The sequence below is a fragment of the Crocodylus siamensis genome, chromosome 8, assembly GCF_052110815.1.
Source record: "Crocodylus siamensis isolate JL-2025a chromosome 8, ASM5211081v1, whole genome shotgun sequence".
Lineage (NCBI taxonomy): Eukaryota > Metazoa > Chordata > Crocodylia > Crocodylidae > Crocodylus > Crocodylus siamensis.
This window is the reverse complement of record NC_143402.1, coordinates 3,666,079-3,684,651: the sequence shown is the minus strand read 5'-3', so window position 1 is coordinate 3,684,651 and position 18,573 is coordinate 3,666,079. Positions and strand designations below refer to the sequence as shown.

At 41.8% G+C, this 18,573-nt stretch overlaps 2 protein-coding genes across 2 annotated transcripts in view; both read right to left on the bottom strand.

The window, feature by feature from the left end:
* Positions 1–228: 228 nt before the first annotated feature.
* Positions 229–6,150, bottom strand: BRS3 (bombesin receptor subtype 3). Its single transcript, XM_090060230.1, has 3 exons — positions 5,603–6,150; positions 2,290–2,641; positions 229–636 (listed from the first exon to the last, which is right to left on the bottom strand). Exons 1-3 carry the CDS (start codon positions 6,031–6,033, stop codon positions 229–231), a joined length of 1,191 nt encoding a protein of 396 aa, XP_089916356.1. The 5' UTR covers positions 6,034–6,150.
* An 11,172-nt stretch (positions 6,151–17,322) lies between these two features.
* The window catches only part of ADGRG4 (adhesion G protein-coupled receptor G4), a 49,898-nt gene continuing 48,647 nt past the window's right edge, over positions 17,323–18,573 (bottom strand). Inside the window, exons 23-24 of the mRNA XM_090060015.1 lie at positions 18,404–18,568; positions 17,323–17,975 (exon numbers count right to left, since the gene is read on the bottom strand). Coding sequence (XP_089916141.1) covers positions 17,848–17,975; positions 18,404–18,568 — 293 coding nt within the window. The 3' untranslated portion in view covers positions 17,323–17,847. The remainder of the gene's footprint in view (positions 17,976–18,403; positions 18,569–18,573) is intronic.

Genomic DNA, 18,573 nt, shown 5'->3' with positions numbered 1-18,573 from the left:
AGGAACATGTGCTGTCCTCTTGATTGAGGTTGTGTTCTCAGTTCTCTGTTCCCTACACACAGGTTTGATTGTGTAACGGAAGGTATCAGGAACTCCTGCTGAAGATCTCCCCGCATAGAGTACAAGGGTCACACCAGCTTCTTTACCTGCAGCTGCTTGCTGGATCCAGATGCACTGGTATATTTGTGGGAAATGCATGGTTTCTTCCCCCTCTCCAAGGCAGAAAAACTAAACACTTTCCTCTTCCTTTGTGATACTATAATCTGTTAGCAAAGTGACACTGATTTCTGAGCCATGTGTACTGCCAGTGACTGATAGGGCTCTGGTTGGCGTGTTACTGTGGGTAATGCTAGGAGGCCGTGTAGGAAGTCTTGCCTTGCAACACACAACTTGCTTTTTAAAGTGTTGCCGGAAACTTTTACTTAGCCAGTAAAGAGCAAAGGGATTAACACAGGAATTGCTGAAGGCCAAAGCCCTAGAGAAAATAGTAGCTAGGAGATGAAAGGCAGAGGCATCTACAGAAGAATGGTAGGTGAAAGAGCGGTATAAGTAGAGGATGTGGTTAGGCAGCCAGCAGAAAGCAAACAAACCAACCAGCACCAGCACAGTTTTTGCAACTCTCTTGCGGGATTCAATCTAGGAAAAACAATATCTAGTGTTAGTAATAGTTAATGACACATTTATGCAATTAGTGCTCCTACCAGAAAGGCTCTGAGCTTAATGAAAATCAGTCTAGATAAATTACCTAAACATTACTAAAAGGCATCTTCACAGCAAAACAGAAAATAAAGCAAATGCAAAAGGATTCTTTTGCCTTTGGGCATTGTGTTTCCGGTAAAGAAAACTGAAGTCTGAAACCCCGCTCTCTCTCACTGTGGTCTTCCCGTGGGAAGCCAGACTGAGGGGGAGAGGAATCCAGGAGAGCTGGCTGAACTTTAAAGAAGCCTTACTGAAAGATCAGGAACAAACCATCCCAATGTGCAGGAAGACTAACAAGTATGGCAGAAGACCAGCTTGATTTAGCAGGGAACTCTTCAATACACTAAATCACAAAAAGGAAGCTTGTAAGAAGTGGAAACTTGGACAAATAACTAGGGAAAAATATAAGGGCATTGCTTGGGCATGCAGGGATGAAGTCAGGAAGGCCAAAGTGCAATTGGAGTTGCAGCTAGCAGGGGATATGAATGAAGGGTAACAAGAAGCGTTTTTACAATTATGTCAGTAGCAAGAGGAGGATCAGGAAAAGTGTGGGTCCCTTACTGAATGGGGCAGGCAACCAGCATACTGAGCCGCATGTTGTCAGCAGGTCAAGGGAAGTGATTCTTCCCCTCTATTCAGCTCTGGGGAGGCCACATCTGGAGTCCTGTGTCCAGTTTTGGGGCCCCCACTACAGAAAGGATGTGGACACATTGGAGAGAGTCCAGCAGAGGGCAAAGAAAATGGTTAGAGAGCTGGGGCACGTGACTTGTGAGAAGAGGCTGAGGGAACTGGGCTTATTTGGTCTAGAGAAGAGAAGACTGAGGGGGGATTTAATAGCAGCCTTCAACTCCCTGCAAGGGGGTTGCAAAGAGGACGAAGCTGGACTGTTTTCAGTGGTGGCAGATGGCAGAACAAGGAGCAATGGGCTCAAGTTGCAGCAAGGGAAGTTTAGGTTAGATATTTGGAAGAATTTGCTCACTAGGAGGGAAGTAAAACACTGGAACAGGTTACCCAAGGAGGTGATGGAAGCTCCATCCTTGGCAGTTTTCAAAACCCAGATAGACCAAGCTTTGTCTGGGATGATCTAGTTGGGGCGGGTCCTTTGAGCATGGTCACTAGATGTGACCTCCTGAGGTCCCTTCCAACCCTAACTTTCTATGATTCTATGATAGTACCTGTTGGGGCCTTGTCTGAACTAGGATTTAAAGAAAGGTTGTGTTTGCTAGCAAATGTTCACATCACACCCTTAAATTCTAGTCTGGACAAGTTCAAGGCTCTTTCTCTAATGGTTTAAAATGCAGTGGAAGGTGCTATGACTTCTGAGTTCAATACGGTTCCCATTCAGCAAAGAGAAACTCATTCCTGTCTACTTGGGCCCTTACGGACATATTTAAAGTTAAGTCATTATGACCTAAATATGTGCTTAAATGCTCTGTTACTGTCTGTTCCTATAGATTATATGTCACAGAGGCATGTTACTTGTCTATTGTTTATATTCTATATGCAAGCCTTTTGCATTTAAAAGTTAAGATTTCAATCCATATGTTAAACTTCTAAAAGCTGGACACTGGACTTCCTGATCCTACATACCTGTTTGCGGGCATGGCCATGTTCTTCGGCTGGCATGTTGAATGTGCTTTTGTATAATGTTCTGGCAATAAGAAAATAATAGACAGAAATGACAGTGAGCGGAATAATATAGAAAACCAAGAAGCAGACCAGAGAATGAGCTTCCTGCAGTATTTTCTCAGATACAGGATATGGGGCACATGCTTCAAAAGATACGTTTTTCTCAGGATTGCTGAATGAATATAAATCTGAAAATACAGCCTCTGGGATAGCAAACATCATGGAGACAATCCAGACACAGCCAGCTTTACAGCAAGTCTTCATAACAGCATCTGATGTCTGCAGGTCCAAGGGCTTCACAATGGCTCTGTATCTAGAAACATAACCAACATCAATGTGTCAGAATAAATGCAGCATCATTAGTCTTATAGCACCGATAATTTAAACTTCTGGAGGCAAATGCATTCCTGCTACATCCAAACTAAGATTAATAGAATCACCTTGGCAATTAATACGAGATTAATTTTGTACATTTTATTTTCAAGCGCATTACACATATAAGTGCATTTGGTTTTCTATGTTATGACATAAGCAGGGGTGGGCAAAATGCAGCCTGTGGGCCGGATGTGGCCCACCACACCATTCTATCTGACCTGTGGGACCCCTAAAAAATTTAGAAAATTAATATTTATCTGCCCCTGGCTGCCCATCATGCAGACCTTGATGGCTTGCCAAAGCACAGTAAGCAGCTGTCCGCCCAAAATAATTGCCCACCCCTGACATAAAGTGATACTAGCTTCTCCATAACTGAGGTTGAAAACCTTAGGATAAATTTTAAGCACCTACTTAAATCCTGTTGTCTGTAGTCTACCTGAAACTTTCGTCCCCTGATTCATCTTATCTCCCAAATGACTTGGCTGGGAAGCTCCAAGTGCTTTTGGCTTTGTAGGTCTTGCTGAGAAGAGGTTGTCCTCTTGTGCTTGGTTTGGAGGGCATTATAGGTTAGTATTGGGACAGAACTGTATATACTGAAGTTATGGAGATGCAAAGAGAGGTAAATGGGCAAATATACAGACTAAGAGCTGATGAAGGAGTGTGTATCCCTCAATGTAAGTGTGAGGCTGAATGTGGCGAATCAGTAGAAGACAAAGGAGAGTGAGGGAAATACTCAGCAGAATAGTAAGCCAAGAAGCTCCCAGACCTAGTCTTGGAAATTAATGGATCAGCTTACTACTGGAGATAGACTCTAGGGACTTAGTAGGTGAAGGGATTTTAGTTTTTCTGATGTCTCAAGCAGAGGCATAGTAGCACAGCTTCCTAGCAGGCGCAACTGTGTGGCACCTGGGGCAGCACTAACTCCTGCCATACCAATTGCAGTGGCTGCCATTCCCAGTCTGCAGCTCCTTTGTTCTTGTTTTTGGACCAGGCTGAAGGCAGCCTTGGCTTGGGTTCCCTGTACAAAATTCTATGCGTAAGCCCATGAAACTTCAAGCATTAGGGCACAGTGTCATAGCTGTATCTCCCCACATCCCTGTGACCACTGCTGATGACAGCTTTTAGGCAGTTATGGAACAACATTTAAAGTCCATTTTAGCACTTATCAATACACATTGGTCTGCTTTTGATTCCTGCCTGTGGGACTGTGTGAGCTGGACTGAGTCAGACAGACAAAATAAATGGCAGAAATGTGTGGTGAATGTCAAGGTGAATGTGTAGGCAGGAGAACGTGTGAAAAAGAGAGAAAGTGGCAATTAGGAGGACAGGGCAGAGGGACCTGAGCAGCAGATGGAACCACTTTCCCTGGTCTCAGAATGGGTGGATCTTAGGTGAGGCAGAGGAGATCCATGGAAAGGGCAAGAAGCTGGTGTGAAAGGGGATATAGTGAAGCAGGAGGCATGGCTCAAGAGGATGGAAGAAGGGCAGTGGAGCTGTGCCAGTTTGTACTAGGTAAGGACCTTGTTCTCTGTCTCACTTCCAGGCAAATTCAGAAACAGAGCTGCAGATGAGAACATCAGTCATAACTCTCCTGATCCCAGACTTTTCCAAGCATCATCATTCATTTATGCTCCTGCTTCAAGAGTGATTTTAACCATAGGATTACTGGGTTAAAATATCGTGTAAAGCAATTATACCATGGCTTCCAGGAAGAATCAATACAGCAACATTCTCCATTGCTATTTTGGTCGACTTAATTCTATAGTATATGTTGTGTTACTGGGGATTTACAGGCTGGCTACTTCACCCAGTTACTATTTGGGCTTACCTATACTACAGAACTGCAGCCACGGTAGCTATGCTGCTATAGCTATGTTGGCAGAGCCCTCTATCAAATTTAAAGTATGCCAGTAGAAGAGGTTTTTCCCCCCTTCTGAACAACAGGCACTCTTCTGTTGGTGTAGCTGCATCTACATGTGCGGTTTTGCAAGCCCGGCTATGTGAACAAGGGGATGCAATCCTTTGACTCTCTTTGCTGGCATGCCATGGCAATGGTGTCACAATTTTGTAGTAGTGACTAAATAGAATAGACAGTACTTCGGTTTGCTAGCATTCAAAAACCTTTTGTATTCTTCAACGCTGAAAGTCAGTGAGATGGAGGCTTACATGCTGTCATAGTAAAGCTTTCGGTCTAATTTGAATTCTAGTTTCAGGACCTATGAGTTAAAATGTCACTAGAAAAGGTACAGTAACTAGAAGTCCAAAACAATGAAAATACTGAAATAAAGCAGTGTGGCATCAAAATCATAGTAAGTACCTGTCAAGATGAAAATTATTATTGCATTGTAATAGACATCAAATTGTTAAAAGTTTTGAAAGTAACAATCTTAAGAAGCAATTGGTGTTTTCTTAGAGTCTTAGGGCCCCATCCAAAGCTGATGGAATAAAATTAATGGAAAAATTCCCGTTGTCATTAGTCATCTTCTTATCGCTACTGTTCATTCTCCTGATTTCTTCCAGGCACCACTAGGTAGCACCAATATACAGTCTTTTCCCTCCCTTCAATCCTTTATCTTTCTTGATGTTTTTAAAGAAAAAATGTGTTTTCTACATGCTTCCAAGTACTAAAAGGTCAGGCTTTTTTTTTCAAAATTCTTTCTAAATTGTCTTGCATATAAATAATTCTGCCACTTTTCCAGTTAATATTGACTTTTAGCTTACATTGTTATTTTTTTAATTGGAAAGAGATGTAGATTTTAGTCTGATCATTTAACATCATGCTTTTCTGTCTGAGGACAAAATGTTACTGATTAATGCAAAGGGACAGATTCTGTCTTCTCATTCATTCTGAACTTCATGCGCAAGTACTTCTTAACAAACCAAATTGCTTCAGACCCACCTGTCAGCACTGAGAACAGTTAAAGTGAACACTGATACTCCAACTGAAGTTAGCTGGATAAAGGACAACAGCTTGCAGCCAATTCTTCCAAAGAGCCAGGTATCCACAATGTAGCGTGTTGCATCAACTGGCACGCAGGTTAACAAAAGTAGCAGGTCTCCAAAAGCCAGGCTGGTTATAAAAATATTTGGAACCGTCTGCATTGATTTAATCTTAAAGAAGACTTTGATGAGTATAGCATTCCCAAGGAGACCCACCGAAATGATCACAGCATAGGTAATATAAATAGTGCACAGTATTTCTAATCCTGGAAAGGAGTCTTCAACCCATCTTGGATCTATGGTATCGTTGTCAGCAACAGCTCTCACTTCTGTACCATTTACAGATTCATATAATGTCTGATTAGCCAAATGCAAGTGTATCCAAGACATTTTCCCCAGGCTGTCTCGAAGTTGATCAAAAATGTTTAAAACCCGTAGCGTATAAGCAAGACCATATAAAAGTGTAGAATTGTGTTTGAAAGTGCAGTTCCCTAGTGCACAAGCTCATTTCTGTCACCTCTCCCGAGTCTGAAAGCATGCTTTGGGTAAATGCACACAGATCCAGATCCAGTTCTGAAATGTGTGGGAGGTGGAGAAATGTTTTATTGGCTTTTCAGCTACTGAAGGGGAGAAGGAGGAGGAGAAAGTAGGAAAGTGTTTCTTAACGGTTTTATCTGCAGTGATATTTCTCTCATTGTGAAAAAGGTGTTTTGATACTACTGCAGCAGCTATGTTTGTATGTTATTTAGCAAAGATTCCATAAGAAATCCTAACAGTATTTTTACAAAAGAAATGTACTTCTTCAAACCAAAAACCTGAAACATATAAGTACAAAATCTGCTAACATTGTACTAAACTTAAGCTATTCTTAATATTGGATAAAAACATTGCAACAGTTAATAGATATCTGTAGCAAAAGAAATAGAGACATATGGCAGTGCTTGCTCTATCCTGATTTTTTGCTCATGTCATAAGAATGCAGTGGGCAAATTGTATCCCCATTCTGCTCACTTAGGTATTTTTAAGTTTACCCATCTGAAACACCCCTTTGACTTACATGGATGAGCTTATGCTTAAAGTTAAACATGTCTATAAGAGGTTATGGGGCTGAAGCCTGTTATTTGTGATGACCCAGACTTCAGCAGGTGAACTTACAGCACAGACCTGTGGCAGACCTATAACTTGCTAGCATCTTTCCTATTTCACAGTATCAGTTAAAAATTGCCAGTGCTGTAGTTTTCAATGCCTTTAGTTTAGCCAGTTAACAGTCAAATCTCAAATTCTGCTCTGAGATGATTTCATTGACTTGCATCTATGTAAGCAATGGTACTGGGACCTGGACCCCTGGGGCTGATTTCCAGTTTAATCATTCCCAAAACTTGGAGGAGGAAGGGAAGACTAGGGATTGAAATTTGGGCATCCAGAGCTGGAATGCTAACTGGAGATTTTTTTTCTCCATGTCTCTTTGCTGCTAGATGCTAGCTTCTTCTTCTGTATTCACGCAGATTGTAAATGTCTGTAAACAAACATGAATTCACGATGGATAGGATCCACCCAATCTCGGTACCAAATCACGGCATAAAGCAGGCCTCTTTATACAGCCACAAACCATACCCAAAATGCATGATTTTCTTTGCACCCACCCCTCGGCTCCATGTAACGTTCAGGCAGCCATGCAGGACACAGACCCACAATGAGGCCATCTAGAAGAAGAGGTCATGCATGCATAAAAGGTGTGTGAATAAAAATTCAAATTAGGACCTTTCATTGGTCTTTTTATAGAAGACAAGTTCTTGTCACGATCAGTTCTAATAGGTCCTTTTAAATGGGTACAGTATGTAGGTTGCTCACACATTTAGGTGCTGCTGAGAATGCCTGATTATGTTGTCCACCCACGCTGGCATAGTAGCGCACATTATGTTTAATACAGAGTTCTGCAACTGTAGCAGATTGTGACAGCTTAATGTCAGGTACTTATGTAAAATGTTTAGATTTCCTGTAAAGGAGGAGTATGTATCTCCAAACACTGGGAACTAATTGCTTTCATTATTTTTATTCACTGGGGGACAAATACAATCTACCAACTGTTGAGTACTCAGAGTAGCACAGAGAATGAAACACCAGGTGTGTGAGTAACTCAAACTGGGACTGATCTGAGATAATCTTGTAACTTGCAGTTATGAATGCATGAGAGATTTGCTCATGTTGCCGTGTTCAGCTATGAATTCGGATCCAAACTCCCCACCTCTCTCCAGTCTCAGGATATTCCGATGCATTGGAGAGATTGGGGCTCTTGGAATAAAGCCTGAGACTCACATTTGCCTTTGCAGTTTGAGCATTTTGTACCACAGTGTCAGAAGGGAGAGGAGGAAGAGCTGGCCCTGGGAAAATCCCCTCAGTGTTAGGGATCCTCTGGTAGCATGGAGGCTCCTAAACCACCAGCCCTCCCAGCAGGTGGTAGAAAGGGCACATTCAGGGAAAAGGGATTTTCCTGGGACTCTGACTCAGCTGCCGTGTTGGCCGCTTGGGTCTGCTAACAGTTGACACAAGTTAAAGTAGACCACAAAGAACTCAAAAGCCCCTTTTCAAGCACACTTTACTCTGTGTGTTTCTCAGCTGAAGCCAAGGGTCTGTGATGGATTCTGGATCCAAATCTAAAGGTCCCAAGTTGATATATGGATTCGATGCAGAGTTTGTGTCAGGCCTTTTCCAAAATGTTAACAGCAGCAGGTGAACGAAGAAAGCAAAGACAAACCTATTCCACCTGGCTTTATCTCTGATGTAGCATAGTATAACTGCATAACAAGCAACACTCCAGCAATAAGCTTCTTGTTCATGTTTGCTCTTGTGATGCAAAGACCGTGTACGTACCAGCTTCATACGTCCCCCTTCTCAGATTCTTTTTGGGGGGGATTGGAGGCCGTTTGCACTTATGATGGAGTATCTGGCTGCCGACTTAGCAAACCAGCAGTGTTTTGATTTCCAGACTGGAGAATATTTTCACAGCTGAAGTGTCAGAGTTAGGAATTGGAAATGTCAGCTTGAAAAAACCAAAAAAAAATCATATGCAGATTGTTCATCTTGTGAAGTTTGAATTTCTCTGTCCATCCATCCTCTGCTGTTCTCTAGTTTCACAGAATGAGCTGGCTACATTGAAAAAAAAAAACTTTAGAACATTTTAAAACTAGATTCCAGTGGATTTCAGTAATGAAATTCCAAACCAGAAAAGGAAGAGAATGGCATCATCACTCTAAACAACCAGAGAGTTTATTTTAGAGCCATCTCTTCAGGTGTTAAGAGAAAATCAGTCTGGGTAATTTTGACTGTTCTCAAAGTACTACATTACAGACATGCATGTTCCTTTTAAACTCAGAATATAAGTAAAGCACTTTACAGAGTGTTTTATTTCACTGTCTTTGAATGCAAATACTCTATTTTAATGCAGCCTGATTGCTGTCTTAAGTCATTTTCATATACTGTGCACCCACTCAGAAAAATTCCTTTCAAAGGCATTTGCTCTGCATCAAACCAAAATGTAGAGAAAGCCACAATTTTTTTAGGGAAATACATTTGCCTGAGATATAATTATTCTCAGTCAAGATTCTTTGGGTAAATGTGATATTTTTTATTCACCCAACTAAATATTCTCTGTAGCATATTTCTATTATATTTTCATCATCCTATTGGTCATGCAGAGTTGATTGCTTTTTGTGAAATCAATCAGAATGTTTCATAGCTAAACTGGCAGTTATACAGATTTATAAACAGGGATATGCCACAAAATTCACTAACCTATTTCCTTCAGGATTATTTTAATTCACCTTAGGCGCATCTATATATGCCTATTAATGCACATCGATAAACTCTGAAGCATATCACTCCAGAGCTTATTGCTGCCAGGCGTGCATTTGCACATGCACATGGGATCGCAGCATGCTGGACTGGGGCGGAACAGCCCCGGCTGACAGCGGGGTCCAGGGGTCAGCCTGCCAGCCCGAGGCTGCTCCCCTTGGTTCAGTGTACTGTGGGGGGGCTGGCTGAGGCACACAGGTACTTCAGTATGGGGCTAGCTGGCAAGCAAGCACCCTTGTGTCGCAGCCAACTGTGTGCGCTGCTGCAGAGTTTTTTACTCTGTAAAATACAAATACTATCCTGCTATGGAGTAAATTAGTTAACTGCAGCCTAATAGGGGTGCACAAGTAGACCCTGAGATGTTTACTGCACAGCTAATTAGCGTGCTGTGCAGTAAATGTCTCGTGTAGATGTGCCCTTTCCTAGGTTATTTCTATTTTACTCTTTGTGCATAGAAATATTTAGCTGCCTTTTCATTTTTTTTAGTGTCTCGAGCTTGATTACTGCAATTGCTTTGACAGTCTCACTTAATAGCTTCTCCCATCTGTTTGTGGCTGGCTGATATATGTCTCTATCTTTTTGTTACGAGGATTGACAATCATCTTCTTAAAGAGTTAAATAACAGTAAGGAGTTGCTGAACTGGCTGTCTACTCCTGATTTTGGGGAGCTATGTGTTCAGGTCCCCTCTCTCCTCATGGGTTCTGATAGTCTTGTATATGCCCACACTGAAGATATAAGTTTTACAAATTTAGTCTCAAGAGTTGACACACTTGGCCATTGAACTGTGGCAGAGCCACCCGTTTTCCCAAGAGAAGGGCTCTCAGGTGTGAGGATGGGTCCAGCCATTCTTCTTGCCTAGAAAACAGTCCCCACATAGTTGTGGAGACGGTTCAGGGAGGTTTCCTGTCAGCCAGCTTCCTCGAGTGGTTCCCTACCCACAAAAGGGACACTATGACAAGGCTTGCTCTAGATCTCAGTCCCTGCTGTCGCCTTACTGACCACAAGGATGTTTCTTTTATAGACTGGCCCCTTCTCCCAGGAGATCCAGCTCCCAGCCATAAAACCCTTCTGAGTACTCCATCTACCAGGATCTCCAGCCTCACAGGAACTGATACCCAAGTAATGGGAATGCAGACCTGGTTCACATGCTCTGTTACAGATTCTGTGACCTGGGAGCCTCTGAAGTTACAGATTTGCCAGCATTATCTGAATTGCTTCTGCTAGAACCATAAAAAGATAAGGGATCATGCACATTGTTGTAATCTCTCTCTCTCCCCTCTTGCCTTGCTCTGTCTGTTGTCTTCTCCAGTCTCTGTGATTCATAGAAAAGCCCAAAACAAACCTCTGCATTTTAATTTCTATACTTTCTTTATGATAAGACAGTATTTTTAGTATCCTTTTTCAAAGAGAAATATGTGACATCTGACCGAACAGCATGGATGATACCTTCCTCACCTTAGCTTCTATTTGACAGGTCATGAATATTTTCTCTGTATTAAGGAAGTTGTATATGGCCTAGGACTCATATAACCTGTGACCTGCCATACACAGAGCTGGGCTTTAACTTCCATCATACACCTGAGATACAGCTTTAAAAATTTCTGTTTAAATGGAAGTTGTTCATAACATTAAGTTATGACAATATAAGGTCACTGAGCTGAATACCGCTCCCATCAATAGTGACAATTAAAGAGAAGTGGTGCTGGCTCCTACCCTGGGGGTCTTTAAAAGGAGGCTGGATGAACATCTTGCCAGGTCTTTTGACCCCAGTACTCTTTCCTGCCATGGCACGGAGTCGGACTTGATGATCTGCTCAGGTCCCTTCCGACCCTACCGACTATGAAACTATGAAATTATTATCCGATAAATACTCGGTAGCCTGCATGATTTATGGGATTTGTTTCTAGTCTATTTGCATGTGCCCACCTGGCAAAGTACAGTGCATCACAGAAAAACTCTCAATTAGCACAAACTGATACCTTTTTAGGCAAGATCATCAGAGAGGCCCAGAGCTCAAATGCAGAGAGCGTGAAATCTCTCTTCACAGATGTCCTGAACAAAAGACTGGCAGCCTACACCTCTAGGTACTATTTTCAGCTCTTCCACTGTTTAATTGTGTGGCATTACTTAATTGCTCTGAGCCTACATTAATCCCTCTCTGAAATGGGCGTAATATTATTACCTGTTCTCTTCAGTGGTTTAAGACAGCTGATACTTTTCATGATTGTGCCCCATTCCTGACTTGCCAGGCATGTCAGAGGAATGTAAGAAAACTTGCACTGAAAAATGAGGGAGTTGAGTTTCTAGGGCTGTAAATCTGATGCCTTTCACCACCAAAAACTAACAAGGCATAACATTTTTTTCAACTTTCAATTTAATCATTTCCACTTTGCTGCTGGCCCCTCTCTTCAGAGGGTACCTCGTCTCCAGCAGCAGGAGACAAAACTCATCAAAACAGGCAGCCTCCCTTGAGGAAACTCAAGTAGCCATTTAGTTGGTACTGCATAACTCCAAACAGTATCTGATGACTACTTCTCAGACACTATTTCTTCATGAGCAAAATAGCCAGTATGAATATAATGTATCCAGTATGTGGGGCTTAATTTGAAATCACATATGCTGTCACAAGGCTACAAAGTCAGGAGGAGACAGACTGGGTGACAAGAGCTCATAGTAACATCTAACTAGAAATGAGTTCTTAAATCTGGACTTGAACCTGAGTTAGCCAAATGCACTTTCAAATAGTTCACGGTTTATCATTATCTCTAGGGAAACGAATAACACCATCCCACTCCTTCAGTGTTGCAGAAGGGCAGTGCTGATGAGCTGTCAGAATCAGGGTTCAATGATGCAGCACCAAGAATGATAACTTCTTGATTAAAGCCTGAGAGAATGGCTTCCAAACTTGTTAAAAAGTATAAGCTAGACCATTCGGTAGAGGAGCTGGTGGAATTCAATTAGCTTTGCAATATTTGACAGGAGATGAAATGCATTTAGTAGTCATTAGCTCCAAACACCTACTGTCATTCTCCCCCAGTGCTGCATCACCTCCCCACCTTCTTGACATCTTGCAAGGATCCTCAGTTTGCTTCAGTGAGTGAATGGTCAGAATCTGTTTTTGAATGGATTTGGTATCATGTCTGAGCACAGAGAGAAGTGAATATAAAAAAAGAATCTTAATTTCTCATAGATGAATGCTCAGCAAATTGAAAAAACACATCTAGAGAAATTCTTATGGGCATCCTTAAAACTTAAATATGTCTTTAATGTAGATCCATTAGCTTGCTATTATATGCTAAATACTCTGAAAGTTAAAAGGATTGTGCACTAAGGTTTAACAGCTAAATGATGCAATAGATAATTATCTTCCTCCATATTTTGATTTTTAACCTCCAAGCAGGTTTCCCATAATGACTTACTCTTCAGTTGCCAAATAAAACCCATATTCTTATATCTAAAATGATATCTAAGGAGAGCATGCACATCTAGGGAGATGCTATGCATGTAACTGAACCTGCTCCAGTAGGGTGATAGGACATCAACAGATAATTTAAATTGAGTTGTACTAAGGTTTAACACTAATCCAGTACGTATATGTCTGTTGAGCTGTGGTTAAAGTACCATAAGTAAGTGGACTAGAATGCAATTTGGCCTACATACCCTTGCAGGAAGATGCAACTCTGTGGGCACATCTACACAAGACACTAAAAGTGCAGTAGACTAATTCTACTGCACATTAGCGTGTCATGGCGAAAAGCACTAGCGCACTAATGTGCGGTAGAATTAGTCTACCTCACATTAGCATCATGTAAAAGATGTGCACTGGGGCTACTGTGCAGTAGTGCCATTTATGGTGCATTAAGTTAGTACCCGGTACTACACTTAATGCACCAAAATTATGCACATGTAGACGTGTCCAGTGTGAGCTGCATGGTCCTTGGGTTAAAAGGCTTGAAACTAAGCGGCGCTGGGCTCCCATTTGCTTCCCTTTGGGATCCGCCCCACCCCTCAGGGGCAGTTGAGGCACTTTGTCTTCTGGAGCCAGCGCTGGGGTGCTGCAGGTTACCCATCAACCTTTGTGTAATGTGGACCCTCACGTTTCCATTCAACCCAGTGTTAAGAGCCAACTGTGATTTGACATCCAATAGTCAACACACATTTTTTTCCTTAAAATCCTTTCTCTAAGCCAGTTTAAAATAGAACCTGGTTTTCCAGTGTATGTATGAGCTGTAAACAAGCAATTTAAGGGTAACTGAGAACAATTTAGCAATCAAAAGGGCTTCAGTTCAGCATAATCTCAGAGAGAGCACACATGGCTAAATGCAACTGAAACCCTGGTGTGGAGGCTATGTTTGTGTTTGTAATGTACCTCAAACCTGCAGTTCATATTCCAAGCCAGACCTGCAGCATCAGAAGCCGTTTCCGACATTTAAAATAAATGATGAGTGTGTGAATCACAAGTGCATAACAATTTTTATTAGATTTGTCTTTGTGTGTCTCCTACTCCTGTGAATAATATCACTGCGCAAATCTGTGACAGAATGTCAATGACGATATGATGCAGGGGAGCAACGTAATGCCACCAGCGCGGGAGATATTATTTGAGCCCAAAGAAAATTACACATCTTCATCCTTGCTGACAACCTAAACAATGCTTCATTTGAAACATAAATGATACACTGCTTAGCTGAAAGAGCCGTTAGACATATGATGGAGAGTGGAAGTGAGCTAACTGCCTTCTTAGAACAAATGGTGCTTCGTATTTTGCTTTAGCAAGGTGACCGATTTTTTTTAAATTTGCTTTCATATTTTGCTTTTCAAAAAGAAAACAAAATGAACAGGGATGACTGAGGACTGAAAATCCACGTGCTGGAAGAGTGCTCCTTTAACACTGGAAACAGACTGACTGATTGCATCTCACCAACCTGAAGAGCAGCCCCCATTCCAGCATCTCCTTTTCTCATCACTTATCCATTTTCTTGGTTCTTCTCCTTGTGAGTGTCCTTACCAAAAAGTTTCAGTAAATCAGAACAACTTCTGTCTGCTGGGTGATCTACTTATTACATCTGTAGGCTCAGACTGCCTGGTTTCTTTATCCAGTTATGATCTTCCTTGTACAGCTCCAAGCCACTGGAGAAATGAAGTGTAAGTTGCAAGGATTTAAATCTGCATGTATATTCCCTTCCACTAAACCCACACTTTATCACAGTATACACGTTGTTTTTGAAACGCCAGCCTGGAAAAATCTTAGGGGGTGTAGCATAGCTTTGGAAATTTTTGTGTGCAGTCGGGGGGGGGCATCCAGGATTTGGCAAAGTGGGGTGCAGGAGCAGCAACCGGTGCTGCAGGAGTCCTCCTTTCAGGCTCCACCCTGGCTCACCACCACTGCTTTCCCTGCTGTCCAGGAGCTTCCAAACCCAGCCCCTGCTTAGCCCAGCTGGAGTGGGCAGGAGCAGCTCTGAAGCTCCCAGGGCAGGAGCCCCCTGGTCCCCTGGACAGCAGGGAAAGCAGCAGCACCAGGCAAGGGATGGGGGAAAGAGGAGGGTAGGGGAGGTGCCTCTGAGCACTGAGGGGAAGGGAGGGGGGAGTCTCACCTGCTTTGGGGACTTTAAAAAAGTCCTTGGAGGCTCCTGGGGCATGATCCAGTCCAAAAGGGGGGGTGCAGCCACCCTACTGCACCCCCTCTCGATGTGCCCCTGTATGTAAGCAGCCTGGTGGGCCCAATTCTCCAGGCCAGCTGGGAGAAGCAACGTATATGGCCTGAAGTCACTTTTGCATTCCCACACTGGAGCAACCAACTACTTGATACCACTTACACCAGAAGGTCATTATTCCTCACTTTCCACAGAGTAGCTTTAGCCTGGAGTGAAGTGACTAACAGCAGTGTAATGCTGCACATCGGGTGTCCTCTCCACTTCTATCACAGAGTAAAGTCATTTTATTCCCCTGGTGCCATCTCCAGACCTCCATGTTTGGAAGGCACAACGCAAAATCTCACCCTGTGTCCTTACCCACCTCATTTTTCCGTGGCCTTAAATCTTCAGAAAAAAGAACACCTTCTTAAATACTTTGTCATACACTTTCAAAGATGTTTAGTAATGGACTTAAAACTCGTAGCTGATATAAACAGCACTGCTGAAAAAGAAATAGGTAGCCCTGCACTTACCCAAATTGTGGGTGTCAATGCAAGTGTATCTCTGCCAGTTGCTGAATTGCATCTGATACTAGGTTCCTGTCTCATTAACAGAAATTTCACATCACAGAATCATTAGGTGGGATTTTTTTGCTTGTTTGTTTTTAAACACTAACCTTTCTCCCACAGTGCCAAAAACCTGAAGGTTATCTGTCTAATTTCAAGTAGGCTGGCTGTAGCTTCTGTACACTGAAATATTCATCCTCCCCACTAATTGCTGTGTAGGAGTTATTCACTGAATAAAAAAAACCTTTATACTTGCTGTTGCAAATATAGGCTCTAAAGCATCATTCCATTATATTCCTTCACTTTTTGTCATTGGAAAAGGTTACTCTTTCAATGTATTAGAGAGCAATTATAAAAAAATCTTTAGATTGATAATGAGCTTGAATGATATAGAGGAAAGCATTCACAAGTGAAGCTTGGCATGTGAGTCACTGATTTAAACATACTGTAGTTGGGGAAGAAAGCCTTTCGTAAAAGAGCAAGCTTCCCATTCCCTTGGATGGTATCCTTATGCCAAGCAATAATTCTTATAAAGATCAAATCCATACTTTACAGAAACAGCATGATGACCAGAGGCCTGATCTCAATTCCTGCTGGACCCACTGGAAAAATTCCCACTGATTTCAGCAGGAGTCGGATAAGGCCCTGCACAATGCAGGGAAGTTGTTTAATCAATCAGGCAGGATTAGCAAGTGATATTATTCTAGCCTCTGTGCTGAAATGTTGCCATCTTAAGAAACCGTAATAGCATTCAGCTCCTAATGAACTGAGGACAAAATGTTTCTTCAGAAAGGGATTCAGTAGTCAGCTCCAGGAATGGTAGAACTGTGTATAAAACAGATTATTTTTTGGCAGGAAGAAGCAATACTCTGCATTATTTATTAATCATTCTCAAGCCATACATTCAAATGTCTGTTATACTGATTATCAGGGCTAGACGAACTTAATTTTACCTCATTTTAAACTTCTCTTGAAGATGCTGGGCAATATTGTCAAACATGTAATCGGGCCCCTAAACCTTGATTTAGATTTCTAAATCAAAATGCCCTGATTTCCAGAAGCAAAGAGTGCTCACAGTTCCCAGGAGCTCAGCACATTTGAAAGCAAGCACATACCACTGGAAGGGATTTCCTGAGTTATCAAGTCTAGTCCCCTTCCAGCACAGGCAGCTGCTTCATATAATCACTTTCCCAAACTGGTCAGGCTCTATCCTAAGAAGGCAAGTTCTCAGCCTAGAGATCCATGTCTGAAAATATCAAAAATACTGAAATGGCACAAAAGCATGGCTGAAAGCTGAGCGTTTGGGGCACATGATCCTCAAAAGAAAGATGGGGGGAAAGGAACTAGAAGTATCAGATGAGAAAAGGAATAGAGCAGGTCGAGTAGAGTGCAGAAAGAGAGAGGCTGCGAGAAAGGGCTGGGGTGGAGAAAAGAATATTTTCAATGAGAAATATAAGTAATTCTCCTTAGAGAAGCCACCTTTTATTTTTATCCTAGCTTCTGTGACTATTCAGTAATATATACTACTATACTAAAAGATAAGATAGGCTTTATTTTAACAAGAGAAACTTTTTTTAAAGAAGGCTTTATAGGAAAGGGTAAGGTGCTGACTGCATAAACTGAAGCAACAATAGTTTGCTAAACCCATTAAAACTCAGACTCCACTAAGTTTGAGATTTTTCTATAAGTTCCATGGCTGTTACAAATTATTTTCCCTTAGAAACACCACACCTAATGTTTTTCGTGTGTTCTTTATTTTGTTAATTGTAAATTAAACATAGCATTTGTATCTGGATCTGATTTGAATGTCTTGATGCCAGTTAATTAGTATACCAGTTGCAAAAATAATTAAGAGATCTTTGTATAATATGCCGACCCCCAGCAGCATACCGTTGTCAAATAAACACTAACCAACTGGGGCCAAATTTCATAAAATCTTACCCACATTGGTATGCTAATTTCTCCATACATGTACCATGAACCCACTAAAGTTAATGGAGTTGCATCAACATGACTCAAAAAAGACTTTAGCCCTGTAACCATCTTCAGAATGCTAATTATATCATTAAAATAAATATGGATATCAGCATTAATTTGTACATGGCACAAAACAAGACAGTCATCGGCATATCAGAAATAACTAGATTGAGTGTCACTGTAAGAACCTAGACTTCTGAGTACAGTGCAGTTGTACATCCACAGGTGATACTCTTCTTGTCCAAGGACATCTGGCCTCATGATCAGGTGGCATTAGAGCACCTGGATTGTAATGCACCTCATCTAGACAGAATAAACAAAGTGTGATTTTTGAGTAGCCATAGTTTCATTTCACCCATTTAGAAAGACACTTTTATGTGCTGATTCTCATTACAAAGCCTTATTAAGAGGGAGACAAGATATTCTTGGGAAGGAAACAATGCCAACCTTTCAAAAACAAATTCTGATTTTGGGTGCCCAAGTTTAGAGACCTTTAAAGTGGGGGGGGGGGCGGCACGGGCTCTTCTTTGCTGGGATTCTTCTTTTGACAGCATCTCCACTTAGCTGTGCCCAGCTGAAACAACCTGTAAGGGAGAATTTAACCCACTGTTCTAATCTGGCATAGACGTGGTGGGAAAATGTCTCCTATTTCTATACTTTGGGGTCTGACAACCATTTGGTTTGCTACACTGTGCGTTCATGGAAACCGGTGTACATTGCTTTCCTCTTACCTATTCTGAAGTTCATATCCAAAGACGTCCCCTGTAGGCAGCTGGAGCCATTGAAAGTTGAGCTTGTTGTATTAGATTTCATTGACGTAGTTGACTTCAAGGAATGGAAGAATAACTTATCCTCTAAATTTCTTGGTTTATATCCTGACCCTGACCCACTCCAGTCTGAA